The 25,390-nt window shown below is 47.2% G+C and overlaps 1 protein-coding gene across 2 annotated transcripts in view; it reads left to right on the top strand.

Moving 5' to 3' along the window:
* Window positions 1-25,390, top strand: part of tada1 (transcriptional adaptor 1) — a 58,029-nt gene that overhangs the window by 2,873 nt on the left and 29,766 nt on the right. For both annotated transcript variants that reach the window (XM_070886214.1, XM_070886213.1), the window contains exons 2-5: window positions 1,560-1,651; window positions 12,109-12,174; window positions 17,453-17,550; window positions 19,867-20,076. In XM_070886214.1, the coding sequence (XP_070742315.1) occupies window positions 1,560-1,651; window positions 12,109-12,174; window positions 17,453-17,550; window positions 19,867-20,076 (466 nt within the window). The remainder of the gene's footprint in view (window positions 1-1,559; window positions 1,652-12,108; window positions 12,175-17,452; window positions 17,551-19,866; window positions 20,077-25,390) is intronic.

The following is a 25,390-nucleotide window of genomic DNA, read 5'->3' as shown; positions in this document are numbered from 1 at the left end:
GGTCTGTGCAGCAGAACAGGTCTCCAGTTGTCCTGGTTAATCCTTGCCACTGGATAAAGGCCTAGCTCTGTCACGCCCGTGTGGTGGCTGCTGTGCAACGGTCACCACATGTTAAAACATTGAAACATCTGTGAACTCTCGAGGGACTGCCTATGATGATTAACAGAGAGAGAGAAACTTGACTACCTTGAGATAGAGATATAAAATAATTTGGCTTGTATGTGGATTTTGTCACAATATCTGCCGTGAGTGAAGTGTGAGCTCATGATATGACCAAAGTCACAAACCACATTCTCTGATGGTGCATTATCCTTCCTCGTCCAACTCTGTTTTTCTGCAGCCTCTGATACAACTGATCTCGCCATCCTCCTCCAACACCTCTGCTCCACTGTCCAACTCGGTGGGACTGCCCCAGCCTGGTTCCATGCTTACCCATCCGATCGTAGCTGGAGTATCTCCAGTAATGGCTTCTCTTTCAGCATACTACCTCCAGATTCCCCCAAGGATTTATCCTTGCCCATCTCTTTTTCCCTGCCCCTTGGTGACATGATCTGCAAAAATAGGGGTTACCTTCCATATGTACCAGCTCCACCTCTCCATCACCTTTCTCGCTCCCTCCACTACCATTATGTTGTCAGACTGGTAGTCTTTGATGGGCAGCAATTTCTTCCAGCTAAAATTTGTGAAGACAACCCACTGTCTTCAGCTCCTGCCACAAACTTTGTACCCTTGTCAATGACTCCCTCTTTCTCCCCGGCCACTGACACAGCCTGCACCAGACTGTTCGTAACTTCAGCATCCCATCTGACCCCAAACTGAGCTTCTGACCCCATAGCCGCTCCATCGCAAAAACCACCTGCTTCCACCTTGGCGATATCACCTGCCTCTGCCCCTACCTCAGCCCATATGCCATTGAAACCCTCATCCATGCCTTTGCCACCTCCATACTCTACTGTTCCAATGCTCTCCCATCCTGTACCCTCCATAAACTTCAGCTCATCCAAACTTTGTTAGCTGTTTTCTATCTCGCACCAAACTCCACTCGCATCTACCCCTTTCCTCACCGACTTACATTGGTTCCTGATCCATCAAATTTAAAATTCTCATACTTGTATTTAAATCCCTTCATGACCTCGCCCCTCCCTATCGCTGTAACATGCTTTAACCCTACAAGTCCCCCACCCCACACACATTTCTGTTTCTCTGGCTCTGGCCTCTTGTGTATCCTCCCCCCACCCCCCTTCCACTTCACCCCACAATCGGCAGCCACATCTTCAGCTGCTTAGGCCCCACATTCTGCAATTCCCCCACCCCCTAAACCCCTCTGCCTTTCCACCTCCTTCTTCTCCTTTAAGACTCTCCTTGAAACCCACCTCTTTCATGAAACTTTCAGTCGCCCCTCCTAGTCAGTGTTGTTTGGCTTGGCTTGGCATCTTTTTTTTTGGATTACGCCTCTGTGAAGCACCTTGCAACCTTTTTCTACATTAAATGCACTATATAAATGCAAGTTGTTATGGCTTATGTTCCTTGACTCTAGTTTTCCCATTTTTCTTTCTCAGATATTGGGCAAACTTGAAGCTTTGGTTCAAGCAAAAGATAAGCAAAGAGGAGTTTGATCTGGAAGCAAGGAGACTCCTTACTCACGATAATGGTAAGATCTATGACTATTTGTTTATTTCCCTTGCCTCTGATCGATGCACCAGTGGATTTTGTAAATGAAAACTCGTTCACTAAATCACTATCAGGTGGCTCAGCACACAGCACATTCATTTTGGAAGGAGCGTTGGTGGTACAGGCACTAACCTTTCAACTATGCAAGCTGGATTGAAACCCAGCCTAGATTGATGGGATAAAAGTCTCCTCTGGCTATAAGGATCCTACGTAAAATGCATTTGGGTAGCCTACATCCAGTTACTCATGGCCACAACACAAAACTATCCCTAATTTGGCACAGAATTGGCAATCTCACTGAAACCACATGTCTGAAAGGATGGCGGAAACAAATTTGATAGTGAATTTTAAAAGTGAATTGGATATATACTTGAAAAGGAAACATTTGCAGGGCTATGGGGAAAGAGCAGGGGAGTGCGATCAATCAGATAGCTTTTTTCAAAAGGGGCGGCATGGGCACAATGGGTTGAGTGGCCTCGTTCTGTGCAGTAAGATTCTATGGTAGCCGATGTGGGAAATGGAAAATGGGTCACAATAGGGGCTACTATTTAAGTTTGTGGCACATTGTTCGGGCAGAGTTGAAGGAGCTTGCCTCTGCATCTAAATATGCTATAGGGATCGTGACTTTAGCGGGGTTGTATTGCAGACCCTCTAATTATGGGAGGGAACTGGAAGAGGAAATCTGTGGACAGATCAGAGATATGGTTTGAACCAACTCAGGATTTACCTCCACCCCAATCCCCTTCTCTGCTGTAAACCAGACAAAGCTACTTCACATGCTCTGAATGGGGATGTCGAGAACTTTGTGTTGCTCAACACAGGCTTGTTTCCCCATGAATACATTGAAGCATTTTTGAATCATTCTCATAGAGAAAAACTTTTGATCCATCTAGTGCAAACTTCGCTACTATAAGTTCCATAAGCATAGAACTAGGTTAGATGTTGGGGTATTCTGTTCATTGTGTATAAAAGAAAGGTGCAATTATCGGGGGGGGTGGGGGGCGGGGGGCGGGTGGGTGGTGCGCGCATGTCTCCTGGTCATTGACATCTCTTGGAACTTGTTTGATCACCTTCCCGGGTCGGAGATGAATTTCCCAGTGTTTGTTTCCCCTTAAGTTGGCCTAGGATTTCTTGTCTAGTTTTTTTGCCTCTCAGTGGATTGTGTGGCTGGCTATTGGGCGGCGGGGGCAGATGGGGGTCATGATGTGTTGCACCATGATAGTACAGCACAAGCTTGATGAACCACCTTGTCTTATTCTGCCCGCTGATTTCATCCGTTTGTATGAACACACATTGGGTGGGGTGGAGGGGGGATGCAGGGTGGGGTAGATCTATGTGCATGCACAACAATAGGCATCATGAAGTAGTTTGTTCTCCCGTGCCCATGACACAACATAAGTTGGGCTCTCTTTTCATGCACGCATTCCTGACTAAGGGTGATGTGAGGCTGACGGAAAGATGATTGACAATTAATCTGGGTGGGTGCATTAACCATGTGTATATCTAATTCTATTTATCCCTTTTATAAAATTCAGATATTTCCTTTGATATATTCAGAGTTAATTATTAAATTAAAAGTACTTAAATTAAGATGAAAATATCAGTATATATAAAAGACTATCCTCAAAAATTGCCCTTTGTTTATAGCTGGACCGGGCAACCCAAATGTTGTAGTTTTGGTATTGATTGAATCATCATCAGATAGCTAGCTTTGGAGCAACCATCATCTCTGATGTTTTCATTTGGTGAGATGTGATTGACATTGGCCATAAAATGTAATTTTGGTCACTGGTTGGTCAGATCATACAAGGCATTCTTGCAGTACATGAACCTTACAAGATCCAAGACAGACTGACGGTCTTTAATTCAGCCTTCACCATTCCACTTTCCAAAGTTAAGGTTCTTAACCCCATCTGGAGTCTCATTACTAACCATAGTCATTAAAATTCATATGGAAACTACAGAATTGCTGTACATTAATATTTATTTGTAAATTTTCTCCTTCGTGAAGGCTTTGGTCTAGGAATTCTGTTCTCAGCAAAAACAGTATTTTTTCGACAAAATTACCGTTATCGCCTCACTATCACTATCAGGCCGGAAATTCAAGATTTAATTTGCACAGCGTTAAAAATCGGCATTGCACGAGGATTCGCGGCGCAAACCGCAATCCTCGCCAACTTTAGTCCGAGTCCGATACTGCTGCGAGTTGGGCCTTGGGAGGGCGGTAAAACACCAAAAAATAAATAAATAAATGGGGGGGGTGGGGGGGGAAATTCTCTCAACATTTACAAGACACTTATCTATCGAATCACTGAAAATGAATTTAAAAATAAAAACTTTAACTTAACTTTTTTGCAGGTCTTCATACTTACCGCTGCTCCAAGGGCTGCAACGCAGCTTTTTACATGTCGGTATTTTTTGCGCAAAATACAGATGTGCAGAGAGTCAAATTTTTGGCAAACGCTATTTCGGGTCTTGCACGGCGGCGCTGCTCTCCACCGCCGCAAAACGTCACTGAAATTCCTGCCGACTGGTTTTTCGCCAAATATGGTGAAATAGCACCAAAAAACCGGTCGCAAAGTCAGCATATTTCTGGCCCATTATCTCTTTACTGGGCAAGATTCCACAGGTGCCATTTAGTACCATGCCTAAGTAGCCATTATTCATGTGCCAGCAGGTTATCTGGTCAAGTGGATTATTACAGGTACGTTAGATCCACTTTTCATCCCATGCCAACACATGCAATTTTACGAGAGATGCTGGGGATTGACCGATTTTTTTTTTTTTTTTTTTTAATTTCTCCCCCCCCCCCCCCCCCGGCCCTAATGGAGAAATGCTAAAACAGTTTGGAGCCCAGCCTGAGATCAGCTAACTCTGCGCAAAAGTAGATTGAATCAAGGACATGTTAATCAGTATAGCTGAGCTACTCACAGGATAAGCTTGCCGAATCCTTGGGAAGCCCAAACATCTCTTGGTTTTAAAAACTCCAGTGAAGCAGATTTTTTTTGCATTACAATAATGCTAAGTAACAGTGGGGCCTGATAGGCTCTCTGAAAAATAACCCCTCAAAAACATTAGGGGCCAGTCTTTCCATTTCACATCGCCCATCTATCGCCCAAAACGGACCTCTATCGCCCATTTTGAGCAAAAAGTGGAAACTAGGCCCAATACATCGCCGGAAAAACAGCTGCCTAAGTTTCCACTTTGATCGCCGAGATAATCGGCCACACAAAGCCCATCCCAAGTTTTGGCACATAGCATGCACTTCGCTGGGACGATGCAAAGCCCAAAAGAGCGCTGAGAAATAGTTGCTTTTACTGGGCTAAGAGAAGCAAATGGGCACTACGGACGCCATTTTGAACTTCGGAGGAAGGGTGGAGGATTAGTTGTGAGTTATTTAGAGAGTTAATTTAAAGATAATTATACTCCGAATATTGGAACAGGGAAGTTAAGGAGGTATTAAGTTATTTTTGGTAAATAGGTTTTATATATTGAAATTATTTTGTAAATAGCTTTTACATAGTGAAGTTATTTACTGATATTGTTGGGACCATCAAACTGACTGGTATACAGCGTAGAGAGTGCAGAGTACAGTGATTTATAGAGTATACACTAGAGAGATTATTAAAATTAGTGAAAGTAATTATTGATAGTGATCCTGATATGGGGCCTATGCTTTCCCTGCCTTTAATTGCAACTGCTCACATACTGGTTACTGAAAGGATCAATCAAAGAGGTGGCAGAGTAATGCGTAGACAGAGATGAAGACCGGGGAGGAGACCGTACAGCCAACGAAGGTACTTGGAAAAGCAATCTTACCTGAACTTGTCTGAAAATGCTTGTCTTAGGAGGCTGCGATTCCGGAAGGAGGTCATCGATGAGATATGTCAACTCGTCAAGGATGATCTGCAGCCTTCCAGCACCATCAGAACCGCACTGTCCGTTGAGGTGAACGTTACTGCTGCCCTAGTCTTCTACGCATCGGGATCTTTTCAGGCTTCAGCTGGCGACACCTGCCATATCTCTCAGCATGCTACACACTGCTGCATTCGACAGGTGACAGAAGCTCTTTACGCTCGCAGGATGGACTTCATAAGCTTCCCAATGACCAGGGAGGCACAGACTGAGAGGGCTTTGGGTTTCTACAGGATTTCACAGTTCCCCAAGGTACAGGGAGCAATAGACTGCATGCACATTGCTCTGAAAGCACCCTTAAAGAAGGCGGAGGTGTTTCGTAACAGAAAGGGGTTCCACTCACTAAATGTGCAGCTTGTTGTCGACCACAGTCAAACAATTTTAGCAGTGAATGCTACATTTCCTGGCACATCCATGATGCGCACATCTTGCGTGAAAGTGCTATCCCTGACCTGTTTGCCATTCAGCCAGAAGGTCACGGTTGGATGCAGGGGGATAAAGGGTATGGCCTTGCAAATTGGCTGATGACCCCTCTGCGTCATCCCATCACTGAAGCACAGAAACGGTATAATGAAAGTCACATAGCGACTCACAACATCGTTGAAAAGACAATTGGAGTCCTAAAGTATTGCTTCAGATGCCTGGATCATTTTGAAGGCAGCCTGCAGTACCACCCTGATCAGGTCGCAGAGTTTATTGTGGTGTGTTGCATGCTGAATAACCGAGCTATAAAGAGAGGGCAAGTAATGTCAGATCATGCTGCAGGTCCATCTCCAGAAGGAGGTAAGACAGAAGAGGCGGCCAGCGAGGATGAAGAGGAGGAACAGACTGGAGAGGACGTGAGTGAGGACCTAGGGGAGCTTAATCAGCCTGACGATCTAGCACCGGTACCACCACACCTCTCCTAAACTCCAGTAGCCAGTGGCAGTTACACGGCCGCTAAGCTGTTGCATCAGCAGCTCATTAATGAACGCTTTGCATGAACTATTATTGTTGATATTCAAATGTTCATTGACAGGGTTAATCAAAAGTTTCATTTGCGTGGGGTTTCCTTGTTTTGCCTGCACTGGTCTATCATCGGAATTAGTGTAAGTAAAGTTTAAAGTACTGGTATAATAAAAGTACTGGTATAATAAAAGAATAAACAAATATGGATGAAACATTCTACATTTGATAACTAATGTAACTAAGAGAAGGCACAAAAGTTGTTGAATTAAAAGATTTTTTTTATTAACAAAGATAGAAATGGAAAATTTTTAATAAACTATTGAACAACACCCTCCCTCCAACCCCCCCACCCCCCACACCAACCCACCCTTCCCCCAAAATGATAATTAACAAAAAGGAAAAAACAATTGAACTTAGAACATTGAACTTTTGAAAAACACTCCCCCTTCCCTACCTGTGGCCACGTTTCCCCTCCAGGTCCTGTCCCACCCCGTGTTTGCACCCACCTGCCCGTTTTGGTCTACGCAGACCGACACGAACGCGTTGTGCAGAGTGGGACGGCAAGATTTCCTGCCGTGGTGGAGGTGACGGAGTGGAAGCAGAAGCCTGAGGCTCAACATCAGAGTCAGGAGGAACTGTGTCCTCCGTACTCGCTTGCGTGCTCGGGGTCTCGCTACGAGTGGACACGACACCTTGGGGTGCAGCGCCGTGTCCAGCCAGCAACGCATGCCGTAGGGCATTGGTTGCGGCTGTCTGCTGCCGAATGGCCTCCAACATCTCCCGAGCAGTCTGTGACTGCTCACAAGACCAGTTGGAGAAGTTCGTGCAGAACTCGCTCCAGGTTCTGGAGAACTGGCTCCAGTTAGCAGATAAACCCGCGAAACCCTGGATAAGGTTGCGACCGTCTCCCTGCACAGGGATAATGAGCTCTCCGTCTGGCCCTCCGTGGTAGACGATTGCATACCCCGCTGAGCGGACCTCCGTGGGGTCTGCGTTTGCAACGTCACGTGCCTTGGCGTCACCATCTGCACACCGCTTGGTCCTGGTGCATCATCCATCTCAATAGAGATGGCCGCAGGTTGTTACCTCCCTCTACCGCCCCCCCCCCACTAAAACATTTCTGTCCTCCTCCTCCTCCTCCTCGTTCCTGCACAGCAGGAGTCTGCAGTGCCTCTTCCTCCTGCGAAGATTGGGATGGCTCTGGAGTAGTGGAGGTGGCCACTGACTCCACAGGCACTTGACCTTAGAAAGATGAATGAAACTTTTAAACAATGTATAACAATTCAAATCAATACATATCAATATTTCAATAACCCAAAACATTACAATGCTTTCCATTGCCCCATATGCACAAGGGTTCACCAGGCCTAACATGACCTCATTCATGGATCAAGAGTACATCAAAATTATATATCTAATTGCATAACATTACATGCATAACTCCGATATTTTTAGTATGTATTTACTAATGTTTCACACATTGCACACTGCACAGTTCTCATTACTCACGTGATTCAAGGGTGGGTTCGGCCACACCACGAGTCGTGACCGAACGGCTTTCAGGCCCCACCAAAGCCACCACAAGCTCCTCGTATTCGCAATGTATGGAACATTGCAGAGCCGCCGCTCATCCTATGTTGCTCTGATATCTTCTGTAAATGATAAGGTAACATTGCATGGCATAAGCTAATGGCATAAACTAATGGATTTGGCAATAAACATTTAAGACTGACAGATTTAAATGTTCAATTAAAAATTTGCATTACATTGCATATGAACAATATTTCATACTATAAGATTCAACTTAATGTTCGGGTGCATAAACGTATTCATAATTTAATTGTTATAATATAACGAAATGACATTGAAGATTCTAATTAAAATTTCCATACATCATTAAATAATACATATGGATGATTTTAAATATAAATTTCAACTTACTCTGGCTGTTCCATCTTTTGCGACATTGGTCAGGTGTGTGCGCTTCGTTCGATACCGACGTGACCACGTCGGCAATCTCAGCCCATATTCGTCTATATGCACGGGGTGGAGGTTCCCCATGGCCACCCCATGTCAAATCCTCCTACCTCGTGCTCACGATATTAATGAGGGCCTCATTGGCCTCCTCGCTGAAGGGCTTGGCCCTTCTCCTCTCACTTGATCCCTCCATTGCTGTATTTTGTATATATAGCAGTATTTATGCAACTAAATGCTGTTGAGAAATATTTAATTATACTTATCAGTATTTATAAGTTTTTTAAAATTCCCCCCAAAATTGTATGATCTCTCAGATTTGCTGATTTTACTTTACATTCCAAGATAACAACCACCGAACCCAAAAGTCTCGCTCCTCTCTCTTTTCTCGCACCTCTCTCTTTTCTCGCTCCTCTCCCTGACCCTCTGTGTTTCTGAGCATGTGTGATGACCCCTGACCTCTGAAAAAGGGGCAAAGAAAATCAACCTTAAAAAAAAAACACCCTACACATGCGCAGAATAGCATTGCTAGGGAAGCTTTTTTTTCTTTGACTTCTGTTTTCTTTGGGTGATCGTGAGCTCGCTGAAAAATCAGATCGCCCATTTGACATCGTCTGGGTAAGGCCGAGTGGAAAATCGCCCCCCCCCCCCCAAAAATGGGCCTTGTGCCGACGATCAGCATGGGCGATACATCCCACATCGCTGGAACAAGGCCCATTTTTTGGGGCCTTAACCACCTAGTGGAAAGTCTAGCCCTAGATATACTTTGTATTAAATGTTATAACATCACATCTTATCTTATTTTTTATACTATATGGTAACACCATTTTTACTGGCTCACTCCTAATAACAATGGTAATTTTTTGGAATGGATTTTGTTTTCAAATAATCTAAAGACAAAGGGCTGAAAATTGCGGCCTCGCCAGGTCTGTACAAAGTTGACTGTTCAATAGGCTCAATTTGAAAAATGGCCTGTATTCCTGTAGTCCTGTATAAATCACCACCTTGGGGCTAAGTGGGAACTAAATTGGGGAAAAGAAGGCACAATGGAAGGTGCCCAAATCTATGTAATTAGAAGTCTTGCATGTAGTATGCAAGTATGCATTCATTACATCACACCACAAACTTTGGTCTCCGTCATCATACCTCAGGACACCACCCTGCAAAGCATCAGATGTATGTAGGGCACAAGATTCGGATTGGCTCAATTAACTACAGTCAAATATCAATTTTTAAAAATTATTAAATAAACCGAATTTTGCGGTCAGTGGTGAATGAATGGTGCCGGCAGTCCCTTACACTTACACTTGCCCACAGACTTTCAATGGGCTTTTGCACTGGAAATTATTGTGATTAGAAATCCATTTCAGCGTGGCACCCTCTACAGGGGATCTGGGACCTGTGTGAACAGGGAAAGCAACTGTGTATCACCTTTACCAATCAGTTTGAAGAATTCATAGAGTCCAAACCAGGAAGTGTAAATTACAATTATGTAGAGAAAGCGAAATAAAGAAAGATGGGATTAAGAGAGAGATTAAGTTGAAAGTTTAAAAAAAAATATCATTTAAAAAAAAAAAAAAGTTTTTAAATCTTCAATTTAAAAGCTGAAGGAATAAGACTCTACACTTGTAAAAGTTAATTTTCAGTGGTGGAGATGTTGTTTGGCAATAATTTTGACATACCACACCATTAAAAATTCACTTACACTTGACTGGACAAGCCCTAAACTTTTGATAACCTATTTAGTGGGTGTCTTATCATGCAAATACAGCAACCTCACACCCTCCTTGTGTTTCAATGCCGAGTCTCTCGGCGAGATAGAGTTATAGCGAAGCTTCTGGAGGAGCAGGAACTCTGACAGCAACTTCCAGATTTCTGTGTTTACTGCGCATGTGTGGACGCTGGAAGTTGCTGCCCGATTTACTCCTTGATAATGGTGAGCGCTGTTAGCCTCATCATTATTTCTACGGCAGAATCTGGGCCAATCTAAATGTAAAGGCAGCAAAAAGTACAATGAGAGTAATTGCTGTAATCAAATTCCTCATTTCTAAAAAATTTGTTGACCATTCATTCATTCTGCCAATCTAATTGCTCACATGATTTCTCCACGTTGTTTTGGATTGCTATTTCTTCCTTCATCAGCTTAGTTTGCGCACCTACAGAACGTGTAGAACTGACAGATACGTTACACAATTCTACCAATAAAATTAAACTTGTCCATAAAATCGATCTTTAGTTTTAGAAATGCTGGAAAGAAGTTCCACCCCCACATTGGCCTGCACTTCTGACTGGAGCCTGGGACTTGAGTTGGAAATTTTGCCTGGGCCTTGGTTGCTGGCCATTACTTGCCGCGATGGACAAATTCTGTGCACGTAAGAGATGCAGCAATGAAGTTGTGGCTTTTTACCCAGCTCCTACCTGTCAACCAGGTAGGAAAAGCAGTGAGGAGTTATATCTCCTGGAGATAAACTCTTGAGTGTGGGAGAGAGTTGCAGTTTACGTTCTGCTGCTGTAGAATGTGATGTCCAGGCAAAAAGTGTACATCTTAACAATTGAGGTCTGGATGGTGCAAATGAAATCAAAAATTAGGCAGCAAATCTTGCTGGAGCAGGCCGTCTCGCAACATTCCCTGTTGGTTAGACTTTCTCCTGCACCCTTCAGCTCGAAAAAAGTTTGTGGTGTCGTTTTCTGGAAGTGTGAGCTGATCACAACGCGGCGAGGGTACAGTGCATCTGGCATCTCAGTGAACGGTAGGGCCAGTCTATCTCCTTAGCTAATGGTTTTAAGGATTGAGAAAGAAAGAGGAACAACAGAGAAGGAAGGTGAATTACAGTCAAATCGAGAGGGGAAGATAGATTGGATTAAGCGAGAGAGGAAAAAAAAAGGCCAGCCAGGAGTGCATTGGAAATAGTCGAGTCTAGAGATGACAAAGGCACAGGTAAGGGTCTCAGCAGCAGATGAACTGAGGCAAGGGCAGCGTTGAACGATGTGCTGGAGATGGAAATAGGTGATCTTGGTGAGTAATGACCTCCCAGGGCAGCGCTATGCTATGGCAGCTTTAGGGAAAAAATACACTTATCCATTGTGGGAAGTAAATGGAAGGGGAGAAATACTTTTCAGAATCATCTACGTAACTGAGCAAGAGAGAGAATTTCGGGAGAAAACAGAACAGACTGAACAAAAATCTGCTGTGGGAAGTAGAGCAAAACTAAATAACTTTATAATGTTCAGAACTGTATAAAGTTTTGAGGACAGAAGATAGTTTTATTAAAGGGTAAACAAATAGTATTCCAAATATATCGGTGAGGCCTGTATGAGTTATCTTTTCATTTCACGTCAGTCACGTGATGCATTGCTTCAGTAAATTTGTTGCACTCCATTGATGGATAAACTGCTGTTGCATTTAAGCTGCGGCAGAACCCCAGTAAGAATCAGAAACCACTTCCCATGTCTTGCTCTACCCCATGATTTGCGGCACAAAATTTAGGCAATAATAACGAATCTCCTGTGACCACTTAGTTTATTCTCTAATGATGTCACACTAATCCTTGGCAGATTTAGTATGGTAGTATTAAAGGAAAAAATTATTTTCTTTTCCAGTGCATTCCCATAATGACTTCTTGCTTGCGATCCTCACCAGATGTCAGATCATGGTTTCAGCTCCAGGTATGTGGGAGTGACGAGGTTTGAACTGTATAGTAGTTTAAAGTGACTCAATGCTTTCTGTTTTATTTGAGTCGAAGGTTTTACTCATTTGTAGGTAGCCAAATCATATTTCTTCCAACATATTTTTTCTCCATTCTGATGCACAATTTCAGTCAGGTTGCCAAATAGAATTATTCTGGACTTTATAACTTCATCATTAAACTCCAACGAAATAGACTGATTCATAATAAACATTTTCTTTTGGAAAAATAAACTAATAGAAAAAGCACAGCTGGAATTTTCCATGGCAAGTCAAAGATGATTAATAGGAACTTTATAGGTGGATTTGTAAATTATACTGTGCATATCCAGTAACTAGCTATATCCAAAATTCCATAAGGCCAATTCCAGTAATTTCCGCATTTTTGAGCTTGACTAGAATTTCAATTTGACTTGGTCTTTTTATCAGACTAGCTAAATTACTTTTGAGATGCATGATATGTACTGTCTGCATATTTTATTTGTTCTAGTATTTGTGTTAACTCCAAGAAGTGTAAATGATGAACACCAGATCAAATGATAACATTTCTATCTTGGATTTTATGAAGGCTGGAATGTAGTCTCAATGGGCCCAAGTTTCCACAAGAAAAAAAAACGGGCGCCCCTCCGAGCTGGCCGCCCGTTTTTCGCGCCTAAAACGGCGCCTAAAAAAATCCTCGGTATTCTCCACCTACTTACAGGTCCTCTGGCCCTCGGCGCAACCAGCACGAGCTGTGGGGGGGGGGGGGGGGCGGAGCCAGGTCCCTGCGCTGAAAATAGTGCCGGGACCTCTGCACATGCGCGCTACAGTCGGCATGCAAGTGCAGTAGCTCCAGGCACCGAACTGTGTGGGAGGGGCCCGAAGCACGCAGCCCCTAGCCCTGGCTGAATGGCCTCACTGGGGCTGCATGAATAAGGCTCCTCCCACGGCCAGCTCCTGCTCCCCGCCCCCGCCAAGACCCGACACCTGCTCCCTCCCCCCCCCCCCCCTCCCCCGGCCGACCAGACCCAACCCGACACCCGCTCCCCCCCCCCCCCGCCGACCAGACCCGACACCCGCTCTTCCCCCCCGCCCCCAACCCCGACTGACCCGACCCGCGCTCCTGTTCCCCGACCCGACCCCCCCCCCCCCCCCCCCACTGGACCCACTCCCGGACTGGATCCGATCCGACCTAACCTCTTCCCCCCCCCCCCCTCTCCCCCCCCCTCTCTTTCTCCCCCCCCCTCTCTCTTTCTCCCCCCCCCCCTCTCTTTCTCCCCCCCCCCTCTCTTTCTCCCCCCCCCCTCTCTTTCTCCCCCCCCCCCTCTCTTTCTCCCCCCCCCCTCTCTTTCTCCCCCCCCTCTCTTTCTCCCCCCCCTCTCTTTCTCCCCCCCCCCTCTCTTTCTCCCCCCCCTCTCTTCCCCCCTCTCTTCCCCCCCCTCTCTTCCCCCCCCTCTCTCTTTCCCCCCCCTCTCTCTTTCCCCCCCCTCTCTCTTTCCCCCCCTCTCTCTTTCCCCCCCTCTCTCTTTCCCCCCCCTCTCTCTTTCCCCCCCCTCTCTCTTTCCCCCCCCCCTCTCTCTTTCCCCCCCCTCTCTCTTTCCCCCCCCCTCTCTCTTTCCCCCCCCTCTCTCTTTCCCCCCCCTCTCTCTTTCCCCCCCTCTCTCTTTCCCCCCCCTCTCTCTTTCCCCCCCCTCTCTCTTCCCCCCTCTCTCTTTCCCCCCCCTCTCTCTTTCCCCCCCCCTCTCTCTTTCCCCCCCCTCTCTCTTTCCCCCCCTCTCTCTTTCCCCCCTCTCTCTTTCCCCCCTCTCTTTCCCCCCCCTCTCTCTTTCCCCCCCCTCTCTCTTTCCCCCCCCTCTCTCTTTCCCCCCCCTCTCTCTTTCCCCCCCCTCCCCTTCTTCCCCCCCTCTCTCTTCCCCCCCCTCTCTCTCCCCCCCTCTCTCTTTCCCCCCCCTCTCTCTTTCCCCCCCCTCTCTCTTCCCCCCCCTCTCTCTTTCCCCCCCCTCTCTCTTTCCCCCCCCCTCTCTTTCCCCCCCCTCTCTCTTTCCCCCCCTCTCTCTTTCCCCCCCCTCTCTCTTTCCCCCCCTCTCTCTTTCCCCCCCCTCTCTCTTTCCCCCCCCTCTCTCTTTCCCCCCCCTCTCTCTTTCCCCCCCCTCTCTCTTTCCCCCCCTCTCTCTTTCCCCCCCTCTCTCTTTCCCCCCCTCTCTCTTTCCCCCCCCTCTCTCTTTCCCCCCCCTCTCTCTTTCCCCCCCCTCTCTCTTTCCCCCCCCCTCTCTCTTCCCCCCCCCTCTCTCTTCCCCCCCCTCTCTCTTCCCCCCCTCTCTCTTCCCCCCCCTCTCTCTTCCCCCCCCTCTCTCTTCCCCCCCCTCTCTCTTCCCCCCCCCTCTCTCTTTCCCCCCCCTCTCTCTTTCCCCCCCCCTCTCTCTTCCCCCCCCCTCTCTCTTCCCCCCCCCCTCTCTTCCCCCCCCTCTCTCTTCCCCCCCCTCTCTCTTCCCCCCCCTCCCCACACCACCTCTCTCTTTTCCCCCCCCTCTCTCTTTCCCCCCCCCTCTTCTCTTTCCCCCCCTCCTCTCTCTTCCCCCCCCCCCTCTCTCTTTCTCCCCCCCCCCTCTCTCTTTCCCCCCCCCCCCTCTCTCTTCCCCCCCCCCTCTCTCTTCCCCCCCCCTCTCTCTTCCCCCCCTCTCTCTTCCCCCCCCCCTCTCTCTTCTCCCCCCCCTCTCTCTTCCCCCCCCCCCTCTCTCTTCCCCCCCCCCTCTCTCTTCCCCCCCCCTCTCTCTTCCCCCCCCCCTCTCTCTTCCCCCCCCTCTCTCTTCCCCCCCCCTCTCTCTTCCCCCCCCCCTCTCTCTTCCCCCCCCCTCTCTCTTCCCCCCCCCCCTCTCTCTTCCCCCCCCCCTCTCTCTTCCCCCCCCCTCTCTCTTCCCCCCCCTCTCTCTTCCCCCCCCTCTCTCTTCCCCCCCCTCTCTCTTCCCCCCCCCTCTCTCTCCCCCCCCCCTCTCTTCCCCCCCCCTCTCTCTTCCCCCCCTCTCTCTTCCCCCCCCTCTCTCTTCCCCCCCCCTCTCTCTTCCCCCCCCCTCTCTCTTCCCCCCCCCCCCCCTCTCTTCCCCCCCCTCTCTTCCCCCCCCCCTCTCTTCCCCCCCCCCTCTCTTCCCCCCCCCTCTCTTCCCCCCACCCTCTCTTCCCCCCCCCTCTCCTTCCCCCCCCCTCTCTCTTTCCCCCCCCTCTCTCTTCCCCCCCCCCTCTCTCTTCCCCCCCCTCTCTCTTCCCCCCCCTCTCTCTTCCCCCCCCCTCTCTCTTCCCCCCCCTCTCTCTTCCCCCCCCCTCTCTCTTCCCCCCCCCCTCTCTCTTCCCCCCCCCCTCTCTCTTCCCCCCCCCCCTCTCTCTTCCCCCCCCCCTCTCTCTCCCCCCCCCCTCTCTCTTCCCCCCCCCCCTCTCTCTTCCCCCCCCCCCCTCTCTCTTCCCCCCCCTCTCTCTTCCCCCCCCCTCTCTCTTCCCCCCCCTCTCTCTTCCCCCCTCTCTCTCCCCCCCTCTCTCTTCCCCCCCCTCTCTCTTCCCCCCCCCTTCTCTCTTCCCCCCCCCTCTCTCTTCCCCCCCCCTCTCTCTTCCCCCCCCCTCTCTCTTCCCCCCCCCTCTCTCTTCCCCCCCCCTCTCTCTTCCCCCCCCTCTCTCTTCCCCCCCCCTCTCTCTTCCCCCCCCCTCTCTCTTTCCCCCCCCCCCTCTCTCTTTCCCCCCCCCCCTCTCTCTTCCCCCCCCCCCTCTCTCTTCCTATAAATGTTTATTCAGGTTGGATTTATTTGTATAATATTTGTAGAAGTATAAATAAGGATTTATTGTCGAATTTAATGAGTTCCCTTCTCCCCCCCCACCTCGTTCTGGACGCCTAATTTGTAACCTGCGCCTGATTTTTTAAAGTGTAGAACAGGTTTTTTCAATTCTACAAAAATCTTCACTGGCTCCATTCTACTTTAGTTTGGAGTACATTTTCACTGTGGAAACTTTCAAATCAGGCGTCAGTGGCCGGACACGCCCCCTTTTGAAGAAAAAATTCTGTTCTAAACTAGAACTGTTCTACCTGACTAGAACTGCAGAAAAAAAAATGTGGAGAATTGCGATTTCTAAAATAGTCCGTTCTCCACCAGTTGCTCCTAAAAATCAGGCGCGAATCATGTGGAAACTTGGGCCCAATGTCTTTGTATGTTCTATGTGGCTTTGAAACAGAAAAATCAAAGCTGATTCTTCAATCCAACCCGCGTTTTGAAAAGGAAATGAAATTGCTCATCCCTGTGATGTCAGAAACACCTGGATTCCCATAGGTGACTTTGTGTTATCAAAGTGAAACTGGACATTGCATTTACCTATGAAAAATTACTCATATGGATGAACCCAGTTTTGACTCTAGTTTGCTCACCCTGAATGGGAGTCTTGACATCAATGATTCGATTGCGATTTGATAGTTTGGTTCCATGTTTAGGAGGAGGGGGAATTGAGGATGAAACAATGGAATCCCAAATTAATCTGGTAATCAAAGCTGTCAAATATTGTAGAGGGCAATATTGAAAGTATAGAATGTTATAATTAAATTTTGTGGACAATGGTTTAATTTAAAGTTTGTCTCTGCTTCTACTCCCCTTTCCTGTTCCCAGTAGGATTGATGGAAAGCAGGTGTGCTGAATGTTTACCGTGCTTGAAAACAACACCGGGCATAAGGACGATTGAACAGCAGAGGTGCAGGACTTCACAAAGAAGCCCTGATCCCTCTCAATCTTTCTCCTTCTATTGAAGAGGGATGACCAATTGGGACTAAGCTTATTCCCAATCTTTTTGGCTCCCGCAATCATGCTGGGTCCTTGTTCCCATGGAATGATTTGCAGGATGGAAATTTCAGCCTTTTTGATTTCAAAGCCACTCGTGTCTTGCGCCACTAGGAGGCATGCATAGCAGAACAAAACGGGACCCCAACTGGGACAACGTTATCTCCCTTCCCTGGATGTTTTGGCCAAAGAAGGAAAAGCAACAGATAAGGGAAAATGTTTGCAAACAGGGAAATAATCACAAAAGAGGGAACCAGTACAGCAGAAGTTTTCTTGCAATGTGTAAATCATGTGGGGAAAGTGCATGTTTTACACTCTTCTTCCTCTTTATGTTGCCTTGATCTGATTGACAGTAAATTTCCTGTGTGATCTGCAAGATAAGTTGAGTCATTTACGTTCAACATTGGGAGCTATGCAGTCTTCCTTGAAAAGTATGAAGTGTAGTTATAGTATCTTTGTACTGTTCCTGTTCCAGAAGGTGGTACTTCTCTACTATGGACCAGTCCATCCACTGCCAAAAGTGGTAAACCTAAAAGCAAAAAAAAGTTTCCGTCTCTACGGGCAAAATTTGAGGTGAGTTATTTTCAACCCTGATCATTTTTTTTCATGTTCGGTGTTTGACGTAGTTCGTTAAGGAAGACATTTTGGTAAAGTTATTTTATTTTGTGTAGATCACTTTCTTAGCTATTCATCCATCTGTTGGAAGAAGAACTAGTTCAAGGCAATGCAATGGTTAATTGGACGTGTGGGGAGATATAATCCTGGCTGCAATGTTATTTTGTGCTACATTTGTTTGTGTAAACCATGATTTATATGCAGTTTCATCACTCTTTGGATAAATGTTTATTGTATAATATGTTTTTTAAAAACTTTTGCTGTTGGCTTTAAAACAAAAAATGGTTATTTAAAAAAAATTCACTCTGGTCTAATTATTAATACCACAAGCTTTTAATGAATCTATCAATTGTTCTGAACTGCATTGTTCCTTGTACAATTAAGATAACTTTATAATGGATTTTGATCGTACAGAAGCAAAAGTTTTTGTTACATATGACAAATTTAAAATTACATTGAACTTGACCACGCACTGTTTGAAGGCAAGTTCTTTGAAATGCCCTCAACTAATAATGTAACAGTAGAAGGTCCACACTCCCTATTCTTGTCAGTGGATCCATCCGATGTGTGCCTTTTTTTTTAAAAAAAAAGGGGACAAGTCTGACTGTGGCAACTACAGAGGAATCTCCCTGCTATCAGCCACTGGGAAAGTCGTCGCTAGAATCCTCCTCAGCCATCTTCTTCCCGTGGCCGAGGAGCTCCTCCCGGAGTCACAGTGCAGATTTCATCCCTTCGGGGCACAATGGACATGATTTTTGCAGCGCGACAGCTACAGGAAAAGTGCAGGGAACAGTGCCAGCCCTTGTACATGGCCTTCTTCGACCTTACAAAGGCCTTTGACACTGTCAACTGCGAGGGTCTATGGAGTGTCCTCCTCCGTTTCGGATGCCCCCAAATGTTCGTCACCATCCTCTGCCTGCTTCACGACGACATGCAGGCCATGAGCCTTACCAACGGATCCATTACAGACCCAATCCACATCCGGACCAGGGTCAAACAGGGCTACGTCATTGCCCCAACCCTCTTCTCAATCTTTCTCACCACCATGCTCCACCTCACAGTCAACAAGCTCCCCGCTGGAGTGGAATTAAACTGCAGAACCAGTGAGAACCTGTTCAACCTGCGCCGTCTTCAGGCCAGATCCAAGACCACCCCAACCTCTGTCGTTGAGCTACAGTACGCGGATGACGCCTGCGTCTGCACACATAGAGGCTGCACTACAGGACATAGTTGGCGTATTTACGGAGACGTACGAAAGCATGGGCCTTACGCTAAACATCCGTAAGACAAAGGTCCTCCACCAGCCTGTCCTCACCGCACAGCACTGCCCCTTAGTCATCAAGATCCACGGCGCGGCTCTGGACACCGTGGACCACTTCCCATATCTCGGGAGCCTCCTATCAACAAGAGCAGGCATCGACGACGAGATCCAACACCGCCTCCAGTGCGCCCGTGCAGCCTCCGGTCGCCTGAGGAAAAGAGTGTTTGAAAACCAGGCCCTCAAAACTGCCACCAAGCTCATGGTCTACAGGGCTGTAGTAATACTTGCCCTCCTGTATGGCTCAGCGACATGGACCATATACAGTAGCCATCTCAAGTTGCTGAAGAAATGTCACCAACGATGTCTCCGCAAGATCCTACAGATCCCCTAGGAGGACAGGCGCACCAACATCAGCGTCCTCATTCAGGCTAACATCCCCAGCATTGAAGCACTGACCACACTCGATCAGCTCCGCTGGGCAGGCCACATAGCCCGCATGCCAGACACGAGACTCCCAAAGCAAGTGCTCTACTCGGAGCTCCTTCATGGCAAATGAGCCAAAGGCGCCAGCGGAAACGCTACAAGCACAGCCTCCCTGATAAAGTGCAACATCCCCACTGACACTTGGGAGTCCTTGGCCCAAGACCGCCCTAAGTGGAGGCAGTGCATCCGAGAGGGCGCTGAGCACCTCGCGTCTTGGCGCTGAGAGCATGCCGAAATCAAGCGCAGGCAGCGGAAAGAGCGTACGGCAAACCAGTCCCACCCATCCCTTCCCTCAACGACTATCTGTTCCACTTGTGACCGAGTCTGTGGCTCTCGTAATGGACTGTTCAGCCACCAAAGAACTCACTTCAGGAGTGGAAGCAAGTCTTCCTCGATTCCGAGGGACTGCCTATGATGATGATGATGATGATAAGTTGCGTTTTAATTGACCGCTTTATAAGTCCAATGTTACGTGTTTAATTTAAATGACATTGTGCTGTTTGGCTTACAAGTTGTGTATTTTTCTCCAGCATCGTTTTCAAGCGCAGAATCCTTTATCAGGGGCACAGCACTTTGTTGCAAAGGATCCTCAAGAGGAGGATGATGTAAAGTTTTGCACTCATACGATGGTGCTTCCCACACGAGGCCAACTGGAAGGTCGGATGATAGTAACTGCGTATGAATGTGGACTGGACAATGTATCTGAAGATGCAGTGACCGCAGTGGTGCATGCAGTGGAGGTACTGTAATGAATTTGAGTCTTGTTTGGTTACTAACAAAATAAGGTACACGTCATTTTTTGTGTTTATAAATATTTATATATTCTTTTTCGCTTCTGCTCCAAAGCTTTAATCTCCCTCTGGTGTGGATCCCTCTGCACCTACATCACCCTCTGCCTGTGGGAGCAGGCACTATTCCTGAGCCTAAGCTGCTCTTGAACTGGTTGACGCGAGGTGTACTAGGTGAATTGATACACTCTTCTCATGATGTATTTCTCCATCTCCAAAGGAAGAATCTCACTTTCACTAACTGACTTTATAGCTATCTTGAATGTTTATGACGGACAACTGGTTCAGCCATTCATCGTCAGAACTGGCTGGACCACATAAAGCACTATCGGGTCATGCTCTCCTCTGTCAAAACTGCTCACTATTCCAGGATCATCCTGGATCATCCTGGAATGCAAAGAGAACCCCCGGCTTATTTTCTCTACTACAAACCATGTTCTTAAATCCTTCTCCCTTGCTTTCTCCACCTCCACCTTCAAGTGCAAGGAGCGCATGGATTTCTTTGCAGGTAGATTATAACTATCCATTCAACTGCCTCTGCCACTTCCCTCCCTTCCCCTAGCCCACTGGGCCAAACTTCCCCTGAGGTTCCCCTCTGCCCTAGCCCTGAACTCGCATCGTTCTCTAGTTTCTCTACTATTTCTCCTCATGCCCTCTCCAAGCTCATCTGGTCATGAGACCCACCTCCTACTCCCTCGATCCTATTCCCACTAAACTGCTGACCACCCAACTTCCCTTCCTGCTCCCCCAAGCTAGCTGATATTGTTAACGATTCCCTCTCCTCTGGTATTGTCCCCTTTCCCTTCAAATCTGATGTCATCACCCCGCTCAAAAAAATCTAACTTTGACCCCTCTGTCCTTGCAAACTATGCCACATCTCAAACCTCCCTTTCCTTTCCAAAGTTCTTGAACTTGATGTCACCTCCCAAATTCGTGTCCCATCTTTCCCAGAGCGCCATGCTTGAAACCCTCCAATCAGGTTTCTGCCCCTGCCACAGTACTGAAACAGCTCTTATCAAAGTCACAAAAAGCATCCTATGTGACTGTGACCATGGTAAACTATCCCTCCTTGATCTTCTCGACCTATCTGCAGCCTTTGACACGGTTGACCACACCATCCTTCCCCAATGTCTCTCCTCTGTCATCCAGCTGGATGGGGCTGTACTCGCTTGGGTTCCATTCTTGACTATCCAGTAGTAGCCTGAGAATCACCCGCAATGACTTCTTTTCCTACTCCCGCATTGATACCTCTGAAGTCTCCGAAGGATCTGATATTGGCCCCCTCCTATTTCTCATCTACATGCTGCCTCTCGGCGACATCATCCAAAAATGTCAGTTTCCACATGTACGCTGACAACACCCAGCTCTACCTCACCACCACCTTCCTCGATCTCTCCATTGTCTCTAAATTGTCAGAGTGCTTGTCTTGACATCCGGTCCTGGAAGAGCATAAATTTCCTCCAGCTAAATATTGGGAAGACCAAAGCCATTCTCTTAGATCTCCCACCACAAATTCCGTTCCCTAGCCACTGACACCATCCGTGGCAACTGTCTGAGGCTGAATCAGACTGTTCGCAACCTTGTTTTGTATTTGACCCCGGGATGAGCTTCCAACCACATATCCGTTCCATCACTAAGATCGCCTACTTAAATCTGCATAACATCTTCTGACTCTTCCCCTGTCTCAGCTCATCTGCTGCTGAAACTGTCATCTGTGCCTTTGTTATCTTGAGTATTCCAACACATTCCTGGCCGGATACCAATCTTCCACTCCATAAACTTAAGCTCACCCAAAACTCTGCTGCCCATATCATAACTCGCACCAAGTTCCGTTCACCCATTACCTCTATGCTTGCTGACCTATATTGGCTCGCGGTTAAGCAGCGCCTCAATTTTAAAATTCTCGCCCCTCCCTATGTTTGTAATCTCCTCCAACCCTACAACTCTCCGATATCTGCGCTCCTTCAATTCTGCCCTTTTGGACATTCCTGATTTTAATCGCTCCACCATTGGTGGTAGTGCCTTCAGCTACCGAGGCCCTAAGCTCTGGAATTCCCTCCCTAAACAGCCCTGCATCTCTACCTCTCTTGCCTCCTTTAAGACGCTCCTTAAAACCTACCTCTTCTGTGCTAATACCTCCTTATGTGGCACGGTGTCAAATTTTGTTTGATAATGCTCCTGTGCTTTGAGATATTTCATTATGTTAAATGTGTTGTATAAATACAAGTTAATCTGAGACAGTCCAGTTGAGAATGGGAGCTAAGTTGTGGGAAATCATGGGGAGAACTTATATTGTCCATTTTTCGCATGCCTGACACAAGACTCCCAAAGCAAGCGCTCTACTCTGAACTCCTACATGGCAAGCGAGCCCCAGGTGGGCAGAGGAAACATTTCAAGGACACCCTCGAAGTCTCCTTGATAAAATGCAACATCCCCATTGACACCTGGGAGCCCCTGGCCAAAGACCGCCCTAAGTGGAGGAAGAGCATCTGGGAGGGTGCTGGCTACCTCTAGTCTCGTCACCGAGAGCATGCAGAAAACAAGCACAGGCAGCAGAAGGAGCATGCGGCAAACCTGTCCCACCCACCCTTTCCTCTAACGACTGTAATTCCAGTATTGGACTGTTTCAATCACCTAAGAACTCACTTTTGGAGTGGAAGCAAGTCTTCCTCGATTTACAGCCCCCATGTGCTGTGCTGCCATCAGTAGTATTTCTAATGATTGATTGTCATATTATTGTCTGGCTGTTTATCTTTGGTTTGTTTACTCTAGTCACAATTTGTTTTTCCTTACTCTGTTGTGAGTGTAGGAATGTAAAGACTGTGGCCTAGATTTCTGGTTGGTACTTTAATGGGCTAATGCTGGTACTGAAATAACAGCTTATATGTCCAGTGGTACTAACCTGTTGCATCAGTAACTCACTAACACTTGCATTTTAACCACATTGTTTTTTAAAAGGTTGTTGATTTATAATAGTGCCTTTCACTAGCTCAGGACTCCAAAAATACTTTACAGCAGTGACTACACTTCAAAAGTACTTCATTGGCTGTAATGTAGGAAATGCGACAGCCAATCTGTGCACAGCAAGCTTCCACAAACAGTAATATGATCATGACCAGATAATCTGCGTTTTAGTGCTTTTGGTTAAGGGATAAATATTGACCAGGACACCGGGACGAACTCGGTGTTTGAAATAGTGCAATGGGATCATTTGCTTCCATTTGAGAGGGGGCAGACACGGTCTCGGTTTAATATCTCATCTGAAAGATGGAACATCCAACAGTGCAGCTCTCCCTCTGCTGCACTGCGGTGTTGGCGTAGGTTTTGAACTCCAGTCTGTGGGACTTGAACCCACAACCTTGTGACTCATAGTCAAGAGTGCTAAGCACATGGAACCACATGCAGTATGCTTTATTAGACACTTCTTCCTTCTTCTTAGGCAGTCCCTTGGAGTCAAGGATGATTTGCTTCCATACTAAAAATTAGTTCTCAGGTGACTGAAGAGTCCAGTGCAGTCTCTGTCACAGGTGGGGCAGACTGGTTGGAGGAAGGAGGTTGGGGTGCCTGGGTTGTAGCGCGCTCCTTCCGCTGCCGACGCTTGGCTTCAGCTTGCTCTCGGCGAAGAGACTCGAGGTGTTCAGCGCCTTCCCAGATGCTTTTCCTCCACTTTGGGCGGTCGTGGGCCAGGTGGGGATGTTGCACTTTTTCAAGGAGGCTTTGAGGGTGTCCTTGAAGTGTTTCCTCTGCCCACCTGCGGCTCACTTACCTTCACCAAGATGTACAAGAGCATGAGCCTTACACTAAACATCCGTAAGACAAAGTTCCTCTACCAACTTGACCCCACCACACAGCACTGCCCCCCCCCCCCCTCCCCCCCCAGGTTATCAAAATCTACGACGAGGCCTTGGACAACTTGGACCATTTTCCATACCTCGGGAGTCTACTATCAACAAGGGCAGACATCAACGACGAGGCCCAACACCGCCTTCAGTGTGCCAGTGCAGCCTTCGGTCGCCTGAGGAAGAGAGTGAAGACGAGGACCTCCCTGGCACCAAGGTCTTAAACACTAGCTTAGGGTTCAATAAAGTGTATTGCACTAATTGTGGTTAAAATGCTGTACTAGCTAGCAACTGACACCACATTATTGGCACACTCGCCACTGAGTCAAAAGGCTGTGCAATCAAACCGCACTCCAGAGACATGAGCACAATACTAAGGATGACGCCTAGTGCAGTACTGATGGAAGTGCTGCATTGTTGCAGTTCTCTTTCTAAATTTTGATGTGATATAGACTTTAATTCTATTGCAATAAACCAGCTGTATTGATAGAAGAACACCTCTGCTGATTTTTACTTGGTTTGTTACTGTATTAAGGCAAGAGGTGCCCAGCAGGAGGAACCATATACAAATAAGCCAAATTCAAAGACCAGCATCTTGTATGATTTGTTCAAATATATTTTTGTTTGTTAGCTCCTTTTAAATTTAACACTTATTTCAATTCACTGTTTTGAATATATATTTATCACCGTCTTTTTCAAACTAGTGAATCTGTGGAATCGTTGGAGAGTTAGTCAGGTCAGATAGCTTCCGTGGACTGAGGAGAAAAGGAACAGCTTTGTAAGGAAATTAACTGGCATCATCGTTTAGCACAGCAGATATGAACTATTATTTTTCACTGTACAAGAAACTAGCTAAATTTAAACACTGCTGCAAATATATATATTGTGTTCATGCTGCTATTCACTTTTTAAAAACTATCTAATACATTGGTTTGGCAGCTAAAACCTAAATCAAAGATTATAGTAGAATTATTCTGCGACTTTCTGAACACAAGAATAATTCAGTAAAGATACCAAATAGAAACCATAGCTGAAATAATCTCTACTGTTACCATAGCATACTTATGAATTTTATCATAGGCAGTCCCTCAAAATCGAGGAAGACTTGCTTCCACTCTAAAAATGAGTTCTTAGGTGACTGAACAGTCCAATACAGGAATTAGTGCCTCTGGCACAGGTGGGGCAGACAGTCGTTGAATGAAAGGGTGGGTGGGAAGACTGGTTTGCCGCACGCTCCTTCCGCTGCCTGTGCATGCTTTCTGCATGTTCTCGGCGACGAGACTCGAGGTGCTCAGCGCCCTCCCCGAAGCTCTTCCTCCACTTAGGGCGGTCCTTGGCCAGGGACTTCCAGCTGTTGTTGGGGATGCCGCGTTTTATCAAGGAGGCTGTCCTTGAAATGCTTCCTTTGCCCACCTGGGGCTCGCCCG

This window comes from Pristiophorus japonicus, chromosome 8 (genome assembly GCF_044704955.1).
Source record: "Pristiophorus japonicus isolate sPriJap1 chromosome 8, sPriJap1.hap1, whole genome shotgun sequence".
NCBI classification, from domain to species: domain Eukaryota; kingdom Metazoa; phylum Chordata; class Chondrichthyes; family Pristiophoridae; genus Pristiophorus; species Pristiophorus japonicus.
This window is presented reverse-complemented; position numbering and strand designations above follow the sequence as displayed.